Source organism: Camellia sinensis, chromosome 8 (assembly GCF_055761805.1).
Source record: "Camellia sinensis isolate YWXY chromosome 8, ASM5576180v1, whole genome shotgun sequence".
Classification (NCBI taxonomy): domain Eukaryota; kingdom Viridiplantae; phylum Streptophyta; class Magnoliopsida; order Ericales; family Theaceae; genus Camellia; species Camellia sinensis.
The window spans coordinates 50896608-50919127 of record NC_138968.1 but is presented as its reverse complement, the minus strand read 5'-3'; the positions used below and the strand labels follow the sequence as shown (position 1 = coordinate 50919127).

The 22520-nt window shown below is 33.8% G+C and overlaps 1 protein-coding gene across 1 annotated transcript; it reads left to right on the top strand.

The window, feature by feature from the left end:
• The first annotated feature begins 14707 nt into the window (after positions 1 to 14707).
• Positions 14708 to 20592, top strand: LOC114304953 (uncharacterized). The gene is made up of 6 exons (XM_082885164.1): positions 14708 to 14738; positions 15847 to 15957; positions 16453 to 16609; positions 17862 to 18045; positions 19268 to 19339; positions 20404 to 20592. The coding sequence occupies exons 2-6, from the start codon at positions 15876 to 15878 to the stop codon at positions 20590 to 20592; spliced, it is 684 nt and encodes a 227-aa protein (XP_082741290.1). The 5' UTR covers positions 14708 to 14738; positions 15847 to 15875.
• The last annotated feature ends 1928 nt before the right edge of the window (positions 20593 to 22520 follow it).

The following is a 22520-nucleotide window of genomic DNA, read 5'->3' as shown; positions in this document are numbered from 1 at the left end:
CATAAACTTACATACAAGCAGACATTTGATACATGTGCATATTTCTTGAAACTCAATGACATTTGTTTAACGTAGTCTAAGTTCGAAAGTCAAGTGCCTCATTATTCACAGGCAATGTTTCAAAAATTGATTGAGGTCGTTGTAATGGTTGCGGTGGCACGATTGTTGTTGCGGATATAAAGATAGTAGTGTAACGGTTGTGGTAATCTGAATCGTGAATTTTTTTATATTTCACACAATTTAAAAAAAAAAATTACCGATACATAATTTTTTTCCCTTCATAATCACATTTATTGGGATTTAAAATAAATATTGATCAATTTTTGTTAGTTTTAAAATATGATCCAATATACTTTATATTTTTAAATCACTATAAAATGAGTTTTTTACATTTTATTTCAACAGTTAATGACTTTATATGTCATAAATCTATGTTGTAGCTCTTATTTTTATTTATTTGTTTAAGAATAATTGATTTTAAATGTTTACAAATTTATTTTTGACCAATACCTAAACTAACTAAATAAAAAATATTTACAATTATTAATTGAAATGATTATAAAAAAAATTGTGTCATAAATAAATTTTTTTTTTGAGCTACTGAGTAATGCGGAATGTATATAATATATATTTTGAATGTATAATGTATAATTTGTAAGCTTTTTTTTTTTGGAAGGGAAGTTTTTAGAATATTGTAAATGTGTGTGACAGCAACGGGCCGTTACGGTATCGCTACAACCATTACATAACACCAAAATGACCGGTACACATGAATTTTCGTCACACCGCAAAAAGGGTGTAACGGGTAGTGCCTACCGCTACAACTGTTATTATCGTTTTTTGAAACCTTGTTCACAGGTTTGCAGGTGAAGGACATGCCTTTGTTAAGGTAATTTTGTAAACCAAGAATTCAGTACAATGGATGTTACTGTTGGAAAATTTATAAATTTATAAAGAGGTAGTTGTGAATTGAAATAGACTCTATTTTGAATGAAAGGGTGTAACCTTTCATGGTGTTAGGAATGGCAATGGGGGGCAATGGGGTGGATATTAATTCCCCATCCCCATTCCCCTATAATAAATTTTCCCCATTCCCCATTCCCCATTCCCCATGGGTACCACCCTCCCCATTTTTTAATGGGTATGGATTTTCCCCAACCCACTTTAATCCCCATTTTTATTTTTTATATTTAATGTTAACAACCACTTTTTTTTTTTTTTTTTTTTTTTTTTTTTTTTTTTTTTTTTTTTTTTTAAGGTTCACAACAAAAACTAAATATACCTTCAATCTTTTTTCTTTCTTTTTAAATATATTTAATGTTAACAATTTTTTTTTTTATTTTTTTTTATTTTTTTATTTTTTTATTTTTTAAGGTTCACAACAAAAGTTAAATATACCTTCAATCTTTTTTCTTTCTTTTTTAATATATTTAATGTTAACATTTTTTATTTATTTATTTATTTATTTATTATTTATTTTTTTATTTTTTTAAGGTTCACAACAAAAGTTAAATATACCTTCAATCTTTTTTCTTTCTTTTTTAATATATTTAATGTTAACAATTTTTTTTTTTTTTTTATTTAAGGTTCACAACAAAAGTTAAATATACCTTCAATCTTTTTTCTTTCTTTTTTAATATATTTAATGTTAACAACCTTCTTGTTTTTCTTTTGTCTTTTTTTTATAAAGGTTTTAGCTAAATATACCTTCAATCTTTTTTCTTTCTTTTTTAATATATTTAATGTTAACAACTTATTTTTTTATTTTATTTTTTATTTTTTTAAGGTTCACAACAAAAGCTAAATATACATTCAATCTTATTTTATTTTATTTGGTTCAACAACAAAATCAAATGCACATTAATTAATTAATTAAAAAGTTTGTTTTATAATAATCAAATATATAATTTTGAGAAAATCAAAAAGTTTGTTTGAAGAAAGTGTTATAAGACTCATATTAAATTGCATCAGGGCATAAACAAGGAATTGTTAGCCACGGACAATTTAGACATTAAACCATCTTTCTCTTAGCAAATTTGAACAATTCATTTTAATTTATCCAAAATCTAATTATACCTTTAACAAATCTGAACCACTCATTTTAAGATATCTATGCATTACCACACCCAATCCATCCTCCATCTTTTTCCTTTAGTCCCCCACGAATTTTGTTGTGAATCTTAAAAATTAAAAAAAAAAAATGGTTGTGAACCTTAAAAATAAAATAAAAAAAGATTAGAGGTATATTTAGCTTTGGTTGTGAATCTAAAAAAAAAAAAAAAAATGGTTGTGAACCTGAAAAAATAAATAAATAAAAAAAGAAAAAAGATTGAATGTATATTTAGTTTTAGTTGTGAATCTTAAAAAAAAAAAAAAAAAATGGTTGTGAACCTGAAAAAATAAATAAAAAAAAAAAAAAAAAGATTGAATGTATATTTAGTTTTAGTTGTGAATCTTAAAAAAAAAAAAAAAAAAAAATGGTTGTGAACCTGAAAAAATAAATAAATAAAAAAAAGAAAAAAGATTGAATGTATATTTAGTTTTAGTTGTGAATCTTAAAAAAAAAAAAAAAAAAAAAAAAAAAAAAAAAAAAAAAAATATGGGGAAATTAGTGGGTACCCATCCCCAACCCATCCCCTGTGGGTATTTAAAGAATATCACCTACCCTACCCAATGGATAAGAAAAAGAGGGGAAAACCCATGTATTTGGGTTGGGTCTCCATGGATACCCACAGGGTAGGTTATCCATTGCCATCCCTACATGGTGTCTTTTTGTTTTAAAAGAAGGGTCTCTATTTTGAATGAAAGGGTGCAAACCTTTCATGGTGTCTCTTTATTTTAAATGAAGGGGTATGTCCCTTCTTCATACCTTTTCAATTCAATTTGAATAGGTGCCAACAAAGCCTATATAAAGGCAGCCCCATTCCAATTTTGAGGATTCCGAAAATTTATTTTCCTTCCCTTCATTTTGCTCTCTTGCGTCCTTTATTCTTCATATTTAGTTTTAGAATAAATTAAAGAGAGTATAGATCACAGGTTTGGTTCGCCGAACAAATTTATTTGAAGTGCTTCTATAAATTTGTGAAGATCATTGTATCCTGGGAGATAGACGCCATTCAACCGTAAGCACCGTAGCGGGGCGAATCTGTCTTAAGGACAGAGTGTCACACACTCGACTTGGTCTTAATTTTGTTTGAGTTCGATAAATAAATCCGGTATGTTATTTATTTATTTTGTTTGAATTTATTTCAAGTTTTTTTTATTTTACACAGAAGATTGTTCCAACAATCTTAAGACAGATTCGAATTATTCTGTTTACAGAATTTTTCGTTTGTTTTCCGTTTTCATTCTTCGTAAATAATTTCGGAAGAAAAATTATTTTCTGTGAATTTACAAAATAATATTCTGGTTGGAAAAACAAATAGTGATTATATGCTATTTGACAGATAGTAGTAATATACTGTCTCTTTTCTTTGACAACAACTAGTAGTACGATACTGGTGTCATTAACAATTCAGAATATATTTTTGTGGAATTTTGTCAGAAAACTAATTTTGGTTTTTAGAAATTATTTTCTGAGTTTTCTTTAATTAAAATTCTGTTTCAGTATTTTAATTATTGAAGTGTTACAGAAATTTAATTTTCTGTGTGGAATTAATTTGGTTAAATAAAATTTTATTTTATTTCCAAATTAATTGAAAAATAAAAGTTATAGTTTTTATTTCTTTTATTTTACGGAATTAATTTTCTTGTGTGGAATTAATTTGGTTAAATAAGATTTTATTTTATTTCCAAATTAATTGAAAATAAAAGTTATAGTTTTTTATTTCTTTTATTTTTACAGAATTTATTTTCTTTTGTGGAATTAATTTGGTTAAATAAATTTTTTTTTATTTCCAAATAATTTGGAAAATAAAAGTTATAGTTTTTTATTTCTTTTATTTTTACAGAATTTAATTTTATGTGTGGAATTAATTTGTTTAAATAAAATTTAATTTTATTTTCAAATTAATTGGAAAATAAAAGTTACATTCTTGTTTCTTTTATTTTTACAGAATTTAATTCTGTGAATTTGGTTTAATTTTCTGTGTAGTGTAAATTCTAATTATACTTTTGTTTTATATATTAGAATTGATGGCTACTGAAACGAATGCCCAAACAAGTACTACTGTGGTAGCTGCAATGACGCCAACCCCCTCTCCTGTTGTAACAGTACCGGTAAATCACGGTGAAAAGCCAGAGAAGTTCTTAGGAACTGACTTTAAAAGATGGCAACAGAAAATGTTGTTTTATCTTACAACTCTGAACCTGGCTCGTTTCCTCCGTGAAGATGCTCCTATCCTGAAAGAGGATGAAACCGACCGGCAAGTGGTTGCTGCGGTTGATGCTTGGAAACATGCCGATTTCCTTTGCCGGAATTACGTCTTGAACGGACTTGACAACACATTGTACAACGTCTACAGTCCAATCAAGACTGCAAAGGAACTTTGGGAATCGTTGGAGAAAAAATACAAAACGGAAGATGCCGGCTCAAAGAAATTTGTGGTTGGCAGATTCTTAGATTTTGTAATGGTTGATTCAAAAACTGTGATCAGCCAAGCTCAAGATTTCCAACTCATTCTGCATGACATTCACGCAGAAGGTATGTCTCTCAGTGAATCCTTTCAAGTTGCAGCCTTAATTGAAAAATTACCAAAAGGCTGGAAGGAATTCAAGAACTACCTCAAACATAAGCGCAAAGAAATTTCTATGGACGAGTTGATTGTGCGTTTGAGGATTGAGGAGGACAACCGCAATTCTGAAAAGCGGGCTGGTAAGCTTCCTATGGAGTCTAAGGCAAATGTGGTGGAACATGCTTCAAAAACCAAGAAACGAAAGTCTTCTGGAGAAAGTTCATCACAAGGCTCTAAAGGAGAGGAAAATAAAAAGTACAAGTTTAATGGCAAATGTTACATCTGTGATAAAGAGGGACATCGGGCCAAAGATTGCCGTAGCAAAGGCAAAAACAAAAGAAGAACAAGCAAGAAGCCTACTCAAGCCCACATGACTGAAGTGGACAATATTTCCAATGGTGTCGATGACATCAATCTTTCTGCAGTTGTTTCCGAGGCAAATCTTGTCGGAAATCCTAAAGAATGGTGGGTGGATACTGGTGCTACTCGCCATATCTGTGCCGACAAAAAGATGTTCATATCTTATTCTATAGTGAATAATGGTGAACAACTCTTTATGGGCAACTCCTCAACTTCCAAAATTGAAGGACAAGGAAAGATTGTACTCAAGATGACATCTGGAAAGGAACTCACTCTCAACAATGTGCTGCATGTACCGGACATTCGCAAGAATCTTGTTTCCGGATCTTTGTTGAGTAAGAATGGGTTTAGGCTAGTATTTGAGAGTGATAAATTTGTACTTACTAAGAATGGGATGTATGTAGGAAAAGGTTACATGTCTGATGGCCTTTTCAAGTTAAATGTAATGACCGTTGTACCCTCAGTTATTAATAATACTACATCTTCTTCTTACTTGCTTGAGTCTTCAAATTTATGGCATGGTAGACTAGGACATGTTAATTATGGATCTTTGCGTAGATTAATTAATATGGAATGTTTACCTAAATTTAACATTGATTCAAATCATAAATGTGAAATTTGCGTTGAGGCAAAATTATCTAAAACTCCTTTTCATTCAATTGAAAAAAGTACGGAACCACTTGAATTAATTCATAGTGACATTTGTGATTTTAAATCAATTCAAACCAGAGGTGGAAAAAAGTATGTAATCACTTTTATAGATGACTATACTAGATATAGTTATATTTATTTAATTTGAACCAAGGATGAAGCTTTGGAAACTTTCATTCAATATAAGAATGAAGTTGAAAATCAACTTGGTAAGAAAATCAAGAAACTTAGAAGTGATAGAGGTGGTGAATATGAATCACCTTTTGGTGAGTTTTGTAAAGAATATGGAATAATTCATCAAACCACCGCTCCTTACTCACCTCAGCAAAATGGTATTGCTGAAAGGAAAAATAGGACTTTAAAAGAAATGATGAATGCCATGTTAATAAGTTCTGGATTACCTCAGAACTTGTGGGGGGAAGCAATACTTTCTGCTAATTATATTTTAAACAAAGTACCCCGAAAGAAAATAAATCAAACACCTTATGAATTGTGGCATGGAAGAGTACCATCCTACAAATACTTAAAAGTGTGGGGGTGTTTGGCTAAAGTGGCTATTCCTAGTCCTAAAAAGACTAAGATAGGTCCTAAGACCATTGATTGCATTTTCATTGGTTATGCCAAGAATAGTAGTGCATATCGGTTTTTGATTCATAAATCAGAACATTCCAAAATGCATGTAAATACTATTATTGAATCTCGGAATGCATCGTTCTTTGAACATATATTTCCGAATAAGATTGGACAAGAGACTAGTAATAAGAAAAGATCTTTTGATGCTATTACTAGTAATGATCAAGAACATGATCAAGAACAAGAGTTAGATCAAAATGAGGAAGAGGAACTTAGGCGTAGTAAACGTGCTAGAACCTCAAAATCTTTTGGTCCAGATTTTCTAACATATATGGTAGAAAATGAGCCTTTAACTTTTAAAGAGGCTATGTCCAGTCCTGAAGCTCCTTTATGGAAAGAAGCTGTCAACAGTGAAGTTGAATCCATCTTGCAAAATCACACTTGGGAACTAGTGGACTTACCACCAGGTTGTAAACCTCTTGGATATAAATGGATTTTCAAAAGGAAAATGAAAGCGGATGGATCAATTGACAAATACAAGGCAAGACTTGTAGTCAAAGGATTTAGACAAAAAGAAGGTCTTGATTACTTTGACACGTACTCACCGGTTACTAGAATAACATCCATAAGAATGCTAATTGCCATTGCATCCCTATACAATCTAGAAATTCATCAAATGGATGTTAAAACCGCTTTCTTAAATGGTGAGTTAAATGAAGAAATTTACATGGAACAACCAGAAGGGTTTTCTGTTCCAGGAAAAGAAAAGAAAGTGTGTAAATTGGTTAAATCATTATATGGTTTAAAACAAGCACCAAAGCAATGGCATGAGAAATTTGACAAGGCAATGATGTCAAATGAATTTAAAATTAATGAGTGTGACAAATGTGTTTATATTAAAAACACAGATAAAGGTTATGTCATTGTATGTCTTTATGTAGATGATATGCTCATCATAGGTAGTAATAATGATATGATTAAAACTACCAAGAAAATGTTGAATAAACATTTTGACATGAAGGACATGGGCATTGCTGATGTAATACTTGGTATGAAAATTACCAAAACATCAGAAGGATATGTTTTGTCACAATCTCATTACATTGAGAAAATACTTGACAAGTTCAGCAAAGATGATGTTCATCTAGCTAGAACACCTGCAGATGTTAATTTGTATCTTTCTAAAAATGTACAGGAAAGTATTTCTCAATTAGAGTATGCCCAAATTATTGGAAGCTTAATGTACTTGATGAACTGCACTCGCCCAGATATAGCTTATGCAGTAAGTAAATTAAGTAGATATACAAGTAATCCGGGAGTAGAACACTGGAAAGCAATTATAAGGGTTCTAAGATATCTCCAATTTACTCGTAACATTGGGCTGAATTATACTAGATATCCAGCAGTACTTGAAGGATACTGTGATGCAAATTGGATATCGGATACTAGAGACTCGAAGTCCACCAGTGGGTATGTCTTTACTCTTGGTGGAGCGGCTGTATCTTGGAAATCTTCCAAACAGACTTGTATTGCTAGGTCTACTATGGAATCTGAATTCATAGCTTTAGACAAAGCTGGGGAAGAGGCAGAATGGCTTCGCCACTTCCTTGAAGATATTCCAATATGGCCAAAACCGGTGCCTGCTATATGCATACATTGTGATAGTCAATCAGCAATTGGTAGAGCACGAAGTCATATGTATAACGGTAAGTCACGACACATTCGTCGTCGACATAACACCGTAAGACAACTACTCTCCAATGGAATTATTTCCATAGAATATGTTAAGTCTAAAGACAACATAGCGGATCCACTAACCAAAGGGTTAGCAAGAGAGTTAGTTGAGAATTCATCGAGGGGAATGGGACTAAAGCCTATTAAATAAGAGTTACCACAACGGCAACCCAACCTAGTTGACTGGAGATCCCAAGATCTAGGTTCAAAGGGACAACCGAGTTGTGATTGACTCAGAAGGATCACTGTGGAGTCCAACTCCTACCCATTTCTATGATGAAATAAGTGATGTCTGCAGCGATTTAGGTTAAGTAATACTTTTAATGATTCTTATATCTAGGTAAACCTAGTGGAGTATGGCAGGATACTTTTCATAAGAATTACCTATATGAGTATGAACTGGGCCGGTTCTATGAGATTTGTGAAGGGCTACAATTCTCTAAAGCACTCATGAAGACCAGGTTGTTCAGGGCCAAAATGAACACAATAGTGAGAACTAAACTGTGTCTGGGAATATACTGTGTGAGTTCTATTGTCTTGGTTTACACAAACGGCTGAACAGTTCAAGACATCATGTTCACTGGTTAGCTAGTAAATCCGATAGTGTCTCACAAGGGAAGGTTCAAAGCCAAAAGCTACCTATCCTTTGCAGAATATTTTCAATTTCTGTACTCTCTGTATTTACATCATGTTGTTGCATTTTCTCTCTGTCAATTTCATTCATGTGGGGGATTGTTGGAAAATTTATAAATTTATAAAGAGGTAGTTGTGAATTGAAATAGACTCTATTTTGAATGAAAGGGTGTAACCTTTCATGGTGTCTTTTTGTTTTAAAAGAAGGGTCTCTATTTTGAATGAAAGGGTGCAAACCTTTCATGGTGTCTCTTTATTTTAAATGAAGGGGTATGTCCCTTCTTCATACCTTTTCAATTCAATTTGAATAGGTGCCAACAAAGCCTATATAAAGGCAGCCCCATTCCAATTTTGAGGATTCCGAAAATTTATTTTCCTTCCCTTCATTTTGCTCTCTTGCGTCCTTTATTCTTCATATTTAGTTTTAGAATAAATTAAAGAGAGTATAGATCACAGGTTTGGTTCGCCGAACAAATTTATTTGAAGTGCTTCTATAAATTTGTGAAGATCATTGTATCCTGGGAGATAGACGCCATTCAACCGTAAGCACCGTAGCGGGGCGAATCTGTCTTAAGGACAGAGTGTCACACACTCGACTTGGTCTTAATTTTGTTTGAGTTCGATAAATAAATCCGGTATGTTATTTATTTATTTTGTTTGAATTTATTTCAAGTTTTTTTTATTTTACACAGAAGATTGTTCCAACAGTTACATATGTCAATAGCGGTGGCAAATCAGGTTGTGTAATAAAACAACTAAACTCAAAACTCGCTTATTGTGTTGAATTGGATGCGGGTTAGACAAATCAACCCGACCTAACACTACAAGAAAATACACAATTGGCGACTACTTTTGCCGACTAAAAATATTTTGGTTGCCAAAAGTTGTGGAATTGGCGACCAAAAATTATGTTAGTCGGTAAAAGTACAATATTTAGCTACTAAATTTTTTTAGTCGGGGTATATTAATTTTTGGCGACTAAAAAAAAGATTAGTCGCTAAAAATCTCACAATTGGCGACTAAAAAAAATTAGTCGCTAAATTTGCCACAATTGGCGACTAAAAAAATATTTTTGTTGCTGTATATATAGTTTTGGCAACTAAAATAATTTAGTCGCTGAAAGAAAAATAAAAATTTATTTTTTATCTTTCGCGACCAAAAGTTTTGTCGGCAAAACTTTAATTTCAGCGACTAAATAATATTTTGGTCGCCGTATATATAGTTTTGGCAACTAAAATATTTTCGTCGCTGAAAGAAAAATAAAAAATTATTTTTTATCTTTCGCAACCAAAAGTTTGGTCGGCAAAACTTTAATTTCAGCGACTAAAAATTATTTTGGTCGCGGTATATATAGTTTTCGCAACTAAAATATTTTCGTCGCTGAAAGAAAAATAAAAAATTATTTTTTATCTTTCGCGACCAAAAGTTTGGCCGGCAAAACCTTAATTTCAGCGACTAAAAATTATTTTGGTCGCGGTATATATAGTTTTGGCAACTAAAATATTTTAGTCGCTGAAAGAAAAATAAAAATTTATTTTTTATCTTTCGCGACCAAAAGTTGGGTCGGCAAAACCTTAATTTCAACGACTAAAAATTATTTTGGTCGTGGTATATATAGTTTTCGCAACTAAAATATTTTAGTCGCTGAAAGAAAAATAAAAAATTATTTTTTATCTTTCGCGACCAAAAGTTTGGTCGGCAAAACCTTAATTTCAGCGACTAAAAATTATTTTGGTCGCAATATATATACTTTTGGCAACTAAAATATTTTCGTTGCTGAAAGAAAAATAAAAAATTATTTTTTATCTTTCGCGACCAAAAGTTGGGTCGGCAAAACCTTAATTTCAACGACTAAAAATTATTTTGGTCGCGGTATATATAGTTTTCGCAACTAAAATATTTTAGTCGCTGAAAGAAAAATAATTTTTTTTTTTTTTATCTTTCGCGACCAAAAGTTTGGTCGGCAAAACCTTAATTTCAGCGACTAAAAATTATTTTGGTCGCGATATATATACTTTTGGCAACTAAAATATTTTCGTTGCTGAAAGAAAAATAAAAAATTATTTTTTATCTTTCGCGACCAAAAGTTTGGTCGGCAAAACCTTAATTTCAGCGACTAAAAATTTTTTTGGTCGCGATATATATACTTTTGGCAACTAAAATATTTTCGTTGCTGAAAGAAAAATAAAAAATTATTTTTTATCTTTCGCGACCAAAAGTTTGGTCGGCAAAACTTTAATTTCAATGACTAAAAACTATTTTGGTCGCGGTATATATAGTTTTAGCAACTAAAATATTTTAGTCGCTGAAAGAAAAATAAAAAATTATTTTTTATCTTTCGCGACCAAAAGTTTGGTCAGCAAAACCTTAATTTCAGCGACTAAAAATTATTTTGGTCGCGGTATATATAGTTTTGGCAACTAAAATATTTTCGTCGTTGAAAGAAAAATAAAAAATTATTTTTTATCTTTCACGACCAAAAGTTTGGTCGGCAAAACTTTAATTTCAGCGACTAAAAATTATTTTGGTCGCGGTATATATAGTTTTGGCAACTAAAATATTTTCGTCGCTGAAAGAAAAATAAAAATTTACTTTCACTCATCACTCTTTCTCTCTCTTTCTATCTATCTGTCTCTTTTTTTCTCTCTGTCTCTATCTCTGTCTCTCTTCTCTCTCTCTCTCTCTCACACTCATCACTCTTCTCTGTCTCTCTTCTCTTTCTCTCTGTCACTCATCACTCTTCTCTATCTCTCTCTTTGTGTCTCTCGCTCATCTCTCTTTTCTCTATCTCTCTCATATCTCGTCTCTCTCTGTCTCTCTTCTCTTTATCTCTCTCGCTCATCTCTCCCTGTATCTCTCTCGTTTATCTTTTTCGCTCTTTTTCTCTCTCTCTCTTTGTCTTTCTCTTTTCACCCATTTTTTCATCTTACTCTCTCTATTCTCTTTCTCTTTCTTACTCATCGCTCTTCTCTTTTTAACAAGCCCTCTTTTTAACATTTTCAAATCCTAGATCCCAAAATCAAACCATTTAACAAAATGCTCAAAAATCTAGGTCAAAACCCATAGTTGTGAGTAGGAATCCCTACCTCAAAAGATGACACCCAACGAAGAAGATGACGAAAACAAAGTTACTCCAAATCACAAGTTTCTCGGATCAAAAGATAGCCCTCGACGATCAACAACTTTTTTGTAAAGGCCAAAGGTGAGGACACAGCTCTTACTAGATCAATACCTAGAGAGAATGCAAGGTTCTAGAGAGAGAAGCCTTTAAATGGCGTTTTGAAAAGTAAGAGAGAGAGTGAGGATGTAAAAAGTGATTTAGAAATGCCCAACTGCCTTCTGATATACGACATTCCCGCTCGAGCGGAAAACACAACGCTCGAGGGTCAAGAACAAAAATCTGGACACGCTCGAGCGCAAGAAGGTCCGCTCGAGCGCCAAGACACAAAAATAAAGCACATCCGCTCGAGCGCGAAAACCAGTCCGCTTGAGCGCAAATTTCCCTCTCCCAGAACTTTCACCAAGACAGTACTACCCGCTCGAGCGCTTATAAACCCGCTTGAGCGCGACCCGCTCGAGCGCCGAAAACCCGCTCGAGCGTAGAAATCACACCTGCAGAAGTTTTGCAGGGATACGAAATATTGGGAGTGTGCAATCTCCGCTCGAGCGCAAGAAGACCCGCTTGAGCGGACCGTCTAAAAACTGGACAACAAGGAATTGAAACCAAGGCCTAACCAACCTGTAACAATCCTGCCCAAAACATCTTAAAACTCAAACATACGGAATTAAAGGATGACAACGAGGTAAACAACTATCAACTCCATGGAACCAAAGTCCGGAATACAACAAATACAGAAAGGGAAAACTGGGATCGCTATACTGCCATCGATTCTCTCACGTCTTTATCCCTCTCATTCCATCACTCTCTCTTTCTCTTCACCCATTTTGTCATCTTCCTCTCTCTCTTCTATTTCTCTCTCTTACTCATCACTCTTCTCTGTCTGTCTGTCTGTCTCTCCCTCCCTGTGTCTCTCACTTATCTATGTATTTTCTCATATATTTTCTCTCTCTGTCTGTTTCGTTCAACTCTCTTCTCTCTCTTGCTCATCTCTCTCTTCTCGCTCTCTCTCATCTCTCTTTCTCTCTCTGTCTCTCTCGCTCATCTCACTTCTCTTTATCTCTCTCTCTGTCTCTCTCGTTCATCTCTCTTCTTTCTATGTCTCTTTCGCCCATCTCTCTTCTCTCTACCTCTCTATCTGTCTCTCTCGTTCATCTCTCTTCTCTCTATGTCTCTCTCGCTCATCTCTCTTCTTTCTATGTCTCTCTCGCCCATCTCTCTTCTCTCTATCTGTCTCTTTCGTTCATCTCTCTTCTTTCTATGTCTCTCTCGCTCATCTCTCTTCTCTCTATCTGTCTCTCTCATTCATCTCTCCTCTCTCTTTGTCTCTTTTTCTGTCTCTCACTCTCTATCTCTTTCTCTCTTTGTCTCTCTATCTCTCTCTCAGTCTCTACTACTACTATTACCTTTCCTCTACCATCGCCACTTTATCTCCTTTACCACTTCCACAACTTTACCACTAATCTCCTTCGCCATCACTACCACCAGCACCACCAGCACCTCATATCCACCACCTTTACCACTACTGTCGCTTCCTCTCCTTTACCACAAAAAATTAGTTCTTGATTTTTAGTATAAAAAAAAAATGGACCCCAAAAAAATATTTTTAATTGACCATAAAAATTAATTTTATTTTAACGAAAATTATTTTTCATTGAAATATTATCCCTATTCTACCAAATAAAAAAAGAATTCATTAAAAAAAAATGAAACAAAATTTCCCCTTTTTGTTTCACTGACCCGCCCGCCCAAACTTATTTCCCCCATTTTTTCCGACTTTCCCCCCCTTTTTTCATTTCCTTTCAGGTTTGCAGAGCCCTGTTTATTGACCCGCCCGCCCAAACTTATTGACCCGCCCGCCCACCTTCTTCTCTCTCTCTTTCTCTCTGTGTGTCTATCTGTTTGTCTCTCACTCATCACTCTTCTCTCTTTCTTTCTCTCTCTGTGTCTGTCTGTCTCTCTCCCCCATTGTGTTCATCTTGCTCGTTCTCTCTCTCCACTTTTCTCTATTTATCGAGCCCTCCACTACAAGAAAATGCATTTTTAGCGACCATTTTGTCTCTCTCTCTCTCTCTCTCTCTCTCTCTCTCGTTCATCACTCTATATCTCTATCTCTTCTCTATATGTCTCTCACTCATCTCTCTCTCACCACCCATCTCCTCTACCACCTTCACCACTACTGCAAATGTCATTCCACTACCGCCATTATTACCACTGTTGCCACTCTATCTCTACGACTACCATTATTACCACCATCGCTACCACTCCACTACCACCACTGCTACCACTACTACTACTATTACCTTTCCTCCACCACTGCTACACCATGTCCTCTACCATGACCACAACTTCACCACTAATCTCCTTCGCCATCACCACTACCACCACCACCACCACCACCTCACCTCTTATCCACCACCTTCACCACTACTGCCGCTCCCTCTCCTCTACCACAAAAAATTAGCTCTTGATTTTTAGTAACGAAAAAAAAGGGTCACAATAAATATTTTTCATCGACCATAAAAAATTAACTTTATTTTAACGAAAAATATTTTTCATTAAAATATTACCCCTACTTCTATCAAATAAAAAAAATTAATTAAAATTAAAATAAAACTATTTCTCCCCCCCCCCAAAAAAATGGATCACAAAAAATATTTTTCATCGACCATAAAAAATTAACTTTATTTTAACGAAAAATATTTTTCATTAAAATATTATTCCTACTTCTATCAAATAAAAAAAAATTAATTAAAATAAAAATAAAACTATTTCCCCCCCTTCTCTTTTTCCGCCCGCCCAAACTTAATTTCCCCATTTTTTTTCCCTCTGCCTTTTCCCCCCATTTTTTTTTTTATTTCCTTTCAGGTTTGTAGAGCCCTTAATTTCACAATGTTTCAGAACAGTGAGCAAACCTTAATCTGAGAGAGAGAAGATAGAGGGTTTGAAGAGAGACTGGGGTTGAAGGGGAAGGGTTTCAGTCAGCGGCGAGACTGGTTCAGCAGCGGCGAGACGGTACGCTTCTTTTGACTCTTCTTTCGACTCTCTCATTCCAGTCGGTTCCTCTATTGACTGGGTTGAAATGGTTCCTCTATATCTCTATGTGACTGTGTATCCTTGGATCAACAATGATGTAGTTTTATAATCCGAACAGATCTTAAACCCTATCAAGCTTTTGACTTGATACATTGTTCAAGATGTAGAATTAATTGGACTCGTGATGGTATGCTATTCTCTCTCATAATTTAATTTATTATCTTTGTTGGGTAGAAAATGATTTAGTGAACAACTAATTAGGCATCAGAGTATATATTGGAAGTGTTGCAACTCTTATTGCTTCCTTGCAGAATTTCTCTCAAAGGTTAAATAAAATTTCATGCCAAATATGTTTCTCATTAACTTATTGTATTGTTGATATGGGTAATGGAGCCACCACCTGCATAAAGATTGATGACTTTGTCAGTCTCAAACTGGCAAGTGAATGTCTGATATGAGATCCCAATTCTCTATGTTCCATCAGTTCTTTCCTGAAGTGGATCATTGATCACCGTGGGATTTCCATACCTTCAAACTTTTAGTTGAAAAAATTATAACCATCGAATAGGTTTTTATGCTAAGAAATGTAGTTTATGACAATTTTTCATTTATTGTCGACACTCTGATTCCGTGTATTTGTTAGTTGTTGACTGTAATGAAATGTTCCACCAGGTTTTGTTTTGACATGTGAAGAGCTTTGCCTCGACAATCACTTAGTATATGTATGTGTGTATATGTATTGTGTTGTAGCCTAATTCCTCATTTCACACTTCCAATTGATAAGAGATAAAGTAGTTTAAAAGGCAATTAAGCATTTTTATTTACCATATGATTCATATCTGCAAGTTTATGAGGCGAATGTGTACTCATTCTTGTTTATGCATTATAATTTATAATCTAGTTGTTCCATGTTGTCTATCCTCACTATTTTCCATGTGGCATATCATTATCATTGTGGAAATCTGTTATCTGGAAAGAGTAGTAGATATTATATGGGAAAATTGTTGATGTTCATTTGTGGGACATATTCTTATCATGCCTCTGTTTGTTTCTTTCATTGTGGGAAAGATGGAATTTTGCTGCTCGAGGTCAACAGGATGCTACGTGCAGGAGGATACTTTGCTTGGGCAGCACAGCCTGTTTATAAGCATGAATTAGCCCTTGAAGAGCAGTGGGAAGGTATGACTAAGCAGAATTTGTTTATAAAATAAGATGAACAGTTATTTTCACTTTAGTGAGTCGATAAGCATTTTTGAGTTTGAGTTTCGAATGTTTGCACAGCTTTCTGTTATACCCTTATATGAAAAATTGTGCACCTTAGTTTGCATTTGATCTCCTTGTTGAATCCCAATTGCTTACGGAGTGACTTCTGCAATTGTTTATAACTTAGAAAAAATTAAGGAATCTGAATTTGGTAACTACCCCAGCTTGGAGAACAAAAAATTTGCAAACTGGTTATGGTACTTAGATAAAATGGCAGGGAAAGGTCCTAAAGCATGTAATATGTTAGTTCATCTGGGTGCCCCATAATTTGTTTAATGAAGGTCAATCTTCCAGTGCACCCAAAGGAAGTGTTTCTATTGCATTTTATTGGTGGTCTAAATAGGAGTAACATGTGCAGCACATCAGACAAGAAGTTCAGTTTACTGATCGTTTGTCTTCCTTCATCTTCAGAGATGATTAATCTTACAAGCCACCTTTGTTGGAATCTTGTGAAGGAGGGGTATATTGCAATTTGGCAGAAGCCCTTGAACAACAGTTCCTACTTAAGTCGTGAGGCAGAAACGCGACCTCCGTTGTGTGATTCAGACGATGATCCAGACAGTGTTTGGTATATTAACTATCCTCTTTCTGGCATATTTTGGTGATGCAAATAGTATATTAAACTGCCTTGAATGGTTAAAGTTTTAGATCTCTATTTGACAACTACTATGTCCGTAAGGCTTCTGAAGCATATTCAGTAGTATGACATGTTAACTTCATACATTGTAGGCCTACAGCTTCTGTAATTTATGTGTAACCATTGACATGAAATATTGACAAGCTTTATGTTTAGACCATCAGCAGTAAAAAATGGGACTGTAAACCCTATTGACTTTAAGCACTTGGCCTAGTAATGACATGGTTCCCTGTGACTTTTCTCATCCTGACTTATCATGTCTTTTGGTGTTGTGGTCTTATCATGTGATGCATCAACCACCTTATCTCCCTGGCCAAGAATTTGAAAAGAAAAAAATGGTTTCTTTTTTTTTTTATAATACTATACTTTATATATACCCTTACAAGTTACAAGTTATATAGACGATTTCGCTTCTAAGAATTGATTTTATGTGATTGTGTGCTTATTGATCCACAAAAAAAATATATGTTGATTCAATTTTGTTTATGCAGATATTTGATTTGTTTGATGTGAAATGCAATGGGGTTAGGAGAATTTGTTAATTCATTAGGCATTTTTCATCCAAATGCATCTGCAGCAGACATAAATGAAGGACTCTGTATAGCCCTAAATAGATAAGAATAACTGTTTTAATCTCAAGTTGAATCAGTTTTGCAGTCATTCAGCCTTGTGCAAGATTGTTCCCAATATTCAATGAGAAAAATAAGGAAATTTAGGACAAGTGTCCTCCCTAATTCAATGATCAAAGAAAATAATGGAACTAGTCCTGCAGAATTTTCATTTTCAGTATTGCATCACATAATTGATTTGGTGCATATCCACCTGAACGCTGCTTTTCTGAAATTATAGCTCCCTACCAGAACTGTCCCTTTTGAAGGAAACTTCAATTAGGGGTCTCTCATTATCTACTCCAAAGCTAAATTCAGTTTCTGAGAATGCAGTATGCTATTTGTGGGACGAGGAACTTATAATTGTATGAGAGTGTATCTTAAATAAGTATATTTCTTGTTTAGATTTCTGCTTGGAATATTTAGATGAACTTCTAGTTGTTGCCCTTTTCATCATATAATATATTTCTTGTCTAGTAAATGTCAATAATTAAAATTGAATATGCATTTCAAAAGTTTATGCTTTACAAAAAGGTGATGTTATTGATATGTATGGATCATTCAAATTTTGTCAGTTGTGTACAGTTTTGTACAGATGGTAGCAAGTTCATTACGGTAAGCTCTGATAAGAAAGGTATACTATATGATGCGAAAACTGGAGAGAAAATTGGAGAGCTGTCCTCAGAAGATGGTCATAAAGGCAGCATTTACGCTATTAGCTGGAGAAGGAAAAAAAAAAAAAAAACTGGCCAATTTCAGGCCAGTGGGGGTCGTGGGGGTCCAAATCATTTTTCTAATAAATAATTGTTTTTCCCAGAAATTTTGCTAGTTTTAGACTGAGAAAAAGGAAATATTGCATCTGCAGAGGATCTGTTGAATTGTATAAGAACATTTTAGTGTAACACGGAACATCATTTGTTGGCTAAATTTTGTAATTGGGTTCTTTGCATGTTAGTAATATTATAACCGACAAACTTACGGAGTGAGAAGGTGTGGGGAACTACAAGATTGATTTTTTTTCTTCTTTTTTCCCCTTAATAGCACAAAATCAACTAGGTTGGACATAAATAATGATTATCTTTCTTATTCACTGAGCAGTGAACCATTATTTCATGGTTTATTTTGTGTCTGCTTTTAGAAATGTATAATACATGCTCCTCCTCTCTCTGATATGGATCAGATTGGTAAAGTTGGTAAAGTTCAAAAAAAAATTAAAATTTTAATTTATTTTATTAAAATAGCATACTTAAAGTTAATAAATTTGATAAAATTAAATATTTGATATAAAATAAATATTAAATATTTAGAAATATGATATATAATAAATATATAAAATTATATGTTTTGCACATGTCCCCAACATATCGTGCCCTGCATCTTTTAAAAATTTGTGTATCCGTATGTCTGTGTCGTGTCACATATCCGTGTCCGTACTTCTTAACTAATAAGAGATAAATAATAGGGTAAATTATGTAGACCTCCCTCAAGTAATAAGAAATATAGATAGCTTCATAGTCTTGGCATGATTACACTGTACATACCTCAAAATTAAAATTCATTTAACACTTTAACACGTACAGTTTGTTAATCTCATGGATGGAAAATAGTGGCCATCACGTTTATACTAAAATATCTATCAAACCCTTAAACGTAGATAATTACTTATATCCAAGCACCAGTATTCCTTAATTGAATCACATTTTTCTAAAAGGAATCACACTCCATCTTCTCACTCTCTCTCTCCCCCCCTGCTCCCTTGCAACCCAATCTATCTCAGCCACCCCACAACCTAACTCTCCTTCATCACTGAAGGTAGATTACCTTCAGCATAACTACGTCTGCTAATGTTTGCTAAGGTCCCCCAAGTAACTCTCCCTCATAACTGCTAATTACTTTTTGATTTGTTACATTGTCTATCACACTGTTGGGCTATTGGTGTTTGCTACTGTTCGTTAATTTTATGAACTTATTGTTTGAATAGGTTTTGATGCGTTATATTAGGACACTTAGCACCTATAGTTTGGATACTCTGAAGGACTTCAATTATGAAACGGTTGAACCGAGTACATAAATGGTCTTAGGGGAGAGTTGAGCAGAATACTCACATTAGCACAACAAGACATTTCTGTAGTTGACAGGGTGAGTTGAAGAGAAAAGGAGATGGTCTGAGGGGATTCATCAAGCTGTAGGAGCCAAAGAAGGTGTCAAAATTGGGATATCTCTTGAGGTTTCAATCTTTACGGAGTTTTTCTTTTACATAAAAACTTTCTTATTGTACTCAAAGCCATATTATCCTTACACTTGTTAGGCTCAATTCCTTTAACCCAGCAAAAACCATGATTGATGAATTGATTACAAAAATTCAGTGCTTTTATATTTAATCTAATCATAACAAACTAATCTAACCATGGTTTAATAGCCTAACTACTTGAAACAGTTATGCTAGTTCTCTTTATAGCACGTGAGCATGATTGAAGCTACAGCCCTTTCTGTTCTGACTTTAGCTGCTCTGGCTGCGGCTGGTACTGCAGCCTTGCTGTGTTGACCTGGCCTGGTCTTGCTGCAGCTGGGGTTGCAGTGGCTAGCTCTGGCTTATGCTCTATTTTGATATAATGTGTACCTGTCACATTTACATGTAGTGAGATTTGTTATTATACTTCTAAAAATTTAATTACTGAGAAATATATCATGCATCCATAATCATGTCATATCATCATTGTAAATTTTTTTCCCTACTTAGCACAGCAAGTTAATATATATATAATTTAGGTAAAAATAAAGTGGGTGGTGGATTCTTATCATTCATTGTGTTCATGCCAACAGCTACAAAATTATAATGGATGATTCATGTTTTTCTACTTCAAAATCTTCATTGACAGTGTGCCACAATGTAATTTTGTTTCCTTTTCCTGCCCCCTTAGCAGCCCAATGCTATTATAACTTTAATATTCGGATCCATCATGATTTTTCTTGATTTTTTATGCTATTATAATTTTATGTCTATAGTTGTTAACTGGGTATTTTAGTTGTGGTTTCACTAATAGATAGCTTTTGCTAGAAAATTGAGTATCTTATCTTATCAGTTTCACTAATTGATTTGTGTCTTTCTCTTTGCAGCTAGCAAAAGCAGCAAAAGCACAATTTTCACGTGATTACAGTGATAACCTTGCTTTTGTCCGGGCTTATAAGGCCTGGAAAGAAGTTGAAAGAGACGTAACTGGATATGAATACTGTTGGAAGAATTTTCATGCTGCTCAATCAATGAAAGCTAGATGCTCTGTGAAGGGAGTTTTACTCTTCACTTAAGGAATATGTTTTAAATTTTAATGCTAAGTGGATGTGAATTTGATGATTATATAGATTACAAGCGGATTTTTAATTGAACGAATATGTAGTTTGGAATTACTTGTGGATGAAAATTTATAATAGTTGCTGACTTTAATTAAACAGGTTTAGAGTTTGATGATTTATATAGTTTGTTGAATGTTTATGTTTAGGTGAATTGTTGGTTTGATTGATTATTGTAAATTACAGATTGTATTGAATAGATTGGATATATTATTAGGAATTACAGGTTTATTTTATTGCATGTTGGCGCAAACATTCCTTTTGGTGACCAAAACATTTTGGTCCTAGAATGTCACAATTGGCAACTAAAATTTTTGGTCGTGGAATGTCACAATTGGCGACCAAACTTTTTAGTCGTGGAATGTGATAATTGGCGACCAAACCTTTTGGTTGTGGAATGTGATAATTGGCAACTAAATTTTTTGGTCGTGGAATGTGCCAATTGGTGACTAACATGTTTGGTCGGGAATATGTTACTTTTCGCAACTAAAGTGTTTTAGTGACTAAATGGATTAGTCGCAGTAATGATATATCTAGCGATCAAAAATTTAGTCGGCAAATTTAACTTTTTCCCGACTAACAAAAGTTTTAGTCGCTAATTACTTTTACCGACCCTCAATTGGTGACCAAGGTGGCAACTAAAAAAATTGGTCGCGAATAGTTTTTGCCGACTAAAAATTGACTTTTGTCGACCAAATTTTTAGTCGCCAAAAATGCGATTTTCTTGTAGTGAATATTGCCGACCAATCTTTTTGGTCGTGGAATGTATTGCCGACCAATTTTTTTGGTCGCGGAATGTGACAATTGGCAACCAAATTAGTTGGTCGTGGAAATGGGCGACAATTGCCGACCAAACTATTTGGTCCTTGAATGTGTGAATTGGCGACTAACATGTTTGGTCGGGAAAATATGACTTTTTGCGACTAAAGTGTTTTAGCTACTAAATGGATTAGTCGCAGTAATTATATATTTAGCGACCAAAAATTTAGTCGACAAATATAGTTTTTTCGCGACTAAAATATTTTTTAGTCGCTAATTACTTTCCGCGACCCTCAATTGGCGACCAAAGTGGCAACCAAAAAAATTAGTCGCGGATAACTTTTGCCGACCAAATTTTTAGTCGGCAAAAGTGCGAATTCTTGTAGTGTAATGTTAATGAACTTTTTTTTTTTTAATGGCAGTTGTGATGGTGGTGGTAGTAGAGTGGTAGAGAAGGTGGTGGCAGAGGGGCGGTGGTGGTATAGTAATAGTGGGATGGTGGTGGAGAAATGGTAGAGAAGGAAGCGGTGGTGGTAAGAGCAACAAAGGGGTAGTGGTGGTGGAAGGAGTTGGATGGTGGAGGTGGAGGTGGAGGTGGAGGTGGTAATGTGGTAATTTACAATTAGTAGGGTTGCAAATGAAGAGAATTGTTCAGACTCGAACTTGGCTCAGTAAGGACTCGTTTGAACTCAGTTCGTTAAATTTTTATTAAGTTTGAGTTCGAGCTCGAGCTCTTTAAAATCTCAATAAACAAATCCAAACATTCTAAAGTCCGGCTCGGTAGCTTAGCTCGTTTAACATTAATTTAAATAATTGAATAAATATATTGTTTATATATTAAATAATGTAAAAATATGTATAAAAAATATGATAAATATGTTATTTATATATTTAAATAACGTAAACAATAGCTAAATTTATTTATATATAAGTAATAGCTAACTATAGATAATACATCTATATAATAGTGGTGGTAAATATTATTATTTTGGTAAAATATTGACTTTTCTGTTAATATGTTTATATATATTGTATATATAAATTATAATTGTATAATTAAAATTTCAATTGTAACTTTAATCTCATACGCAAGTATAAATTTATATTTTTTTTGGCTCATTAAGGCT